Source organism: Ursus maritimus, unplaced genomic scaffold (assembly GCF_017311325.1).
Source record: "Ursus maritimus isolate PB19 unplaced genomic scaffold, ASM1731132v1 scaffold_2, whole genome shotgun sequence".
Classification (NCBI taxonomy): Eukaryota; Metazoa; Chordata; class Mammalia; order Carnivora; family Ursidae; genus Ursus; species Ursus maritimus.
Window position 1 is genome coordinate 88,416,691 of NW_024424452.1, and position 4,362 is coordinate 88,421,052.

The following is a 4,362-nucleotide window of genomic DNA, read 5'->3' on the forward strand; positions in this document are numbered from 1 at the left end:
CAAAGCCCTCCCACCGGATTCCACTTCTTCTGTTGGCCACTTCCTTCCTTCCCTCCTTTTTCCTTCCCTTCCTGCGGGAGCTGCTCTGCCCCACCTTCCTTCCTGGGGAGGAGGACCTGCCCTTTCCTCTTATGGGGCTGGTGCCAAAGGGATGAACAATGCGATGTTGAGGGGGGCAGGGGCAGGGGTGAAGGGAGTCTAGAGGTGGGAAGAGGCACATGTTGCACGAACTAAAGAGTGACCAAGCAGAGATGGACTGAGAGAGATGTTTAGTCCTCAAGTTGCATTTCGGGGGCCTCTGGCCGGTTTCCAGAAGTTTCCCTCACTTGAGCTGACAAGCAAAGAGACTGCTAACGGCGGTAGCAGTCAAACTCCCACACTCCCAACTACAGCCCCACCCATAGTACCCAAATAACGTGATTTCAGGGTCCCAGAAAAAAGGGCGATGCCAGAGAAATACAAAGGGCGCTCAACCGAGGTAGCCATTTGCAACCCCTCTTCTGCTGAGAGAAAAAAGTGGAAAGGACACTGGAAAAGAGGCAAGAGGGTTTCTGGAAGCCTTGAAAAGGCTGAGGCCAGAAAGTCGATTCTGATAGGAAGGGGAGCGGACAATAAAAAAGGTAACGTGAAGCTGAAAAATGTGAGAGGGGGCAGTCGCCCTTTTAACAAACGTATTAAGCTACCAAAGTTGATTATAGAGGGGCAAGGTCAAACGGAGCCTTTTGGGGGGGCAAAGCTTTGGAGCGAGGGCCAAATTGAAGGTGGCGAGCACAAAAGAGACGGCTCTCCAGGAGGCCGTTGAGCGGGGTGGAACGAGTGAAAGATGAAGGCGAGAGGGGGAAGAAATCAAAGGGTCCATCGAGTGGGGGGGGGGGCCGCTTTGTCTGGCGAGGGCGGCGGCGGGGGCAGCACGTGCAGCCGGGAGCGCCCCAGGCAGCCCGGCTCCCCGCCGAGGAGCGCCGGGGAGGAGGCGCGACGCGCGGGGGCTGCCCGGGCCCCACCGATTAGCCGGGCCTCTTGCCGGCGGGCCCCGCGCTACAGAAGGAGTGCATTGTTAGGTCCCCGGCCGCAGCAGATTGCCGCTGTCCTGCAATACCCTCGCACCCTGGCACGGCGCCACTGGCACCGCCCGGGGTTGGAAATAGCTGCGCCGTTCCCATGGCGACGAGGCAGCGACTCCGCCCCCGCCCGCTCGCCCGCCCCCGGCCCTCCCCGCCCCGCCCGCTGCGCCGCTCCGCCGGCCCCCGCCGCGGCGGCCTCCCCTCCACCTGAGCGCCCCCCCGGTAACCCTGGCAACGGCGGCCGCGGCGCGCGGGAGGGGACTCCGAGCGCGGCCAGGCCCCGCCTCCGCCCTCCCCGCCCGCGGCGCCCGGAGCTCGGCCCCTGCCCCGACCCGCCCTCGCTCGGGCGGGGCTCAGCCGCAGGCGCCGCGGGAGCCGACGCAGGAAGCTTCTCCTCCCCACGGCCGGCCCGGCCCGGAAAGGCGGGAGCAGGGGAGGAAGCACCGCGGCGGCGGAGGAGGCTGCTGGAGAGCCCTGGGCGGTCGCACAGTCTCCCCGGAGCCTCCTCCGGCCCCACCTGACCTCCCGGCCCCTCGAAAACCTCCCCAGACCTCCCTGCCCGTCCTCCTGGGAAGGAAGGAGAGCTTGGAGGAGGTTCCTCGGCCCGCTCGGCTAGATGAAAAAGGGAGCCGGAAAAAAAGCCCTCTTTGGCCCGAGGGCCGGTGTTGGGGAAACAGGAAAGTGCGGGCCGAGGGGGCACTGGGCTGGAGGGACGGGCCGGAGCGCGACTCGCCGTCGGGAGCCGGGGTCATGCTTTCCAGACAGCCTCCTCCCCAAGTGCACCGCAACAAACAAAACAATAAACTGCACACTGCTCCGTGGTGGGATGACAGCCCACCCCTCCCCGAGGATTTCGACCGTGCAGGACCCTCGGCGCATTTCGTTTGTTGGTGTGGTGAGAAGGGAGTGTTGCGGATCCCCCAAAAGAGTGTCCCCAGCTTCCAGGGTGATTGGGGCAGAACTGAGGCATGCTGAGCGACCAGATATAGCTGCGGGAGGAAAAGGGCAGACCAGAGAGTTCCATTTATACCGTCCCTCTTAAGGGGTAGAGTCTACCCCTGGCTTACTTGGAACGTGAGCTCCTGCAGGGTAGGGCTCCGGGCACGTAGAAGGTTCTGAACTAAATTAGTATTTAGTGAATGGGTATGGTTAAAACCAGATAATGCCTCCTTCATTCCGTTGTTCTAAGTGGGCAGAGCATCCCAAGGAAATACACTAAGGAAGTAGTCAGGGTCCCTTGAAATTTAGTCTCAAATCAAACGAACATAATAAAATAACTTTGCATTTGTGAATTCCCTTCATCTAAGAATGTCACCTCATTCCATATATTCTACTTCAAACTCCATAAAATTCCAGAACAAGAAAGAAAGATTCATATGAAACAAATAAGAGTCTGGACTATCTTTGGTCCTAACAGAGGAGCAAAAGAGGTAGGCTGTGCTTCTCCTTAGAGCCCTGTGTTTTCTTTGCAGTGGGAGGGGGGTTCCCTTGTATGGTGGAAAGAGTTTGGGGGTGAACAGTTGGAGGACCTAGCACCTGTTGGGCCTAAGTCTCCTCATCGGTGACATGGTTGTTGTAAAGATGGGATGAGATGATGCAGGAGGTATTCTTCAGAAGCCATAGGGTGTGCCACACACATGCTTCAGTTATTGGACATCTATAACCTGGTTCACATACTGTAGCTGCGGTGTGCTTTCCCAAGATTTTGCTGGTTAATTCTCCAAATATCCTAGTAAGATACAGACTACCTCCTTCCAGTCTCCTCTGAATAGGGCCAAGAAATTCAGTCAGAGAGAAACAGGTGTTTTTTGCGGGACCAATCCTGGATCCTTGACTTAATTTGGCAAACCCCAGAGGACTTTCTTTTTACATCTTAGCCTGAAAGACAGCTTCAACTGCTATATGCTCCAAGGGTAGGAACCAAAACTCAAGCCCAGAAGAGCAGTCCCAATAAGAGACAGGAATTATAAAAGAGTAAATGTGGGTACTAGACTAAAGAGACAATCTGTTATCTAGACAGCAAGACAACCGGGTGCCTGGACTCAGGAGGGTGCCACATCTGCAAGCTGGGGGACATGGAGGCAGGACTGAAGGGCTCCTGTGTGCTGTTGAGTCTTCTTTCACATGACTATGGACTGAATTGTGTCCCCTCTGGCATTTCCTCCATGCAGACGTTCAAGCCCTAACTCCCAATGTGACTATATCTGCAGAGCCGGTCTTAGGAGAGGTAATTCAAGGTTACATGAGTTCATCAGGACTGTGGTCCTAGAAGAAAATGAAAAGAGAGATCTAGCCCCACCACTACCACGTGAGGACCCAATGACAAAGCAGCCATCTGCAAGCCAAGAAGGGAGCCCTCACTAGAACCCAACCATGCTGGCACCCTGATCTCAGACTTCCATCCTCCAAAACTGTGAGAAAATACATTTCTTTTGTTTAAGTCCTCCCCAGCCCTCGTCTGTGGTACTTTGTTATGGCAGCCTGAGCAGACTAAGACAAATATGTGTTCGCTTGGAGCCCAGCGCCCCTCCTACCACCTCCACCACCTGGCGTTTTGTTCAGCGCTTCCACACTTGTCTCATTTTTAATTCGTAACCGTGTGAGTTGGAATTGGCAGGATTTATTTTAAAATGAAGAAGCTAAAACTCGGAACGATGAAATGACTTGATGAAAGTCATACAGAATGTGAAGGGTCGAACCCAGACGAGCCCCCCAGCCAGCATTCCGTCCCCTCCTGCGAAGTCCTTACCTCGAGCTAGGTTCTGATCTAGGTTCTGGGGATAGAAAGAGGAACGCGATTTTGAGGTGGGGAGGGCACAGTCCGGTTGGGAAAAGAAACGTGAACCAATAATCACAGCAAGGAGAAATGTCTGCAAAGATTCTTTGCCCCGGCAGGTATATGGGGAAAGTGGTCCAGGCAGAGGAACCTTGACCGTGCACCGGCTGTTGGGGGAGCCCCAAGTATTGCTGAGAGTAGGGTAGAGTGGAGGGAGGGAAGGCGCAGAGATGCCCCAGATGCCACCAGAGATACTGTTCTTCCTTCTACCTGAGGACTCTGATTGCCTCCCTGGGGCCCTGGCCAAAGGGGAGAGCCGAACTGGAACAGAGATCCACGTGGAAGAGTCCTTAAGGACCTAATAACCTTAAAGAGAAGCAATGATTAACTCTTCAATTACGTTCCTATTGACATCCTGTAGAAAGTTATCTTTGTTTGTGTGTTTGACCTACGGTCTCCTAAGGGCTAGTTTATTGTAGCCCTAACCATTTGTAAGTAAGCGATAATGTACTTTAATTAGAAGAT

At 55.0% G+C, this 4,362-nt stretch overlaps 1 protein-coding gene across 1 annotated transcript; it reads left to right on the forward strand.

The window, feature by feature from the left end:
* The first annotated feature begins 445 nt into the window (after positions 1–445).
* LOC103672515 (formin-like protein 5) lies at positions 446–4,362 on the forward strand. The gene is made up of 3 exons (XM_040634504.1): positions 446–478; positions 1,146–1,956; positions 3,233–4,362. Exons 1-3 carry the CDS (start codon positions 446–448, stop codon positions 3,328–3,330), a joined length of 942 nt encoding a protein of 313 aa, XP_040490438.1. The 3' UTR covers positions 3,331–4,362.

Excerpts from the sequence above, each read along its gene's own strand:
- LOC103672515 (XM_040634504.1), top strand. The coding sequence starts at position 446 with ATGCCAGAGAAATACAAAGGGCGCTCAACCGAG. Across the intron at positions 479-1,145 it reads ACAAAGGGCGCTCAACCGAG|CTGCGCCGTTCCCATGGCGA; the intron begins GTAGCCATTTGC and ends GGTTGGAAATAG. Across the intron at positions 1,957-3,232 it reads GCATTTCGTTTGTTGGTGTG|ACGTTCAAGCCCTAACTCCC; the intron begins GTGAGAAGGGAG and ends TCCTCCATGCAG.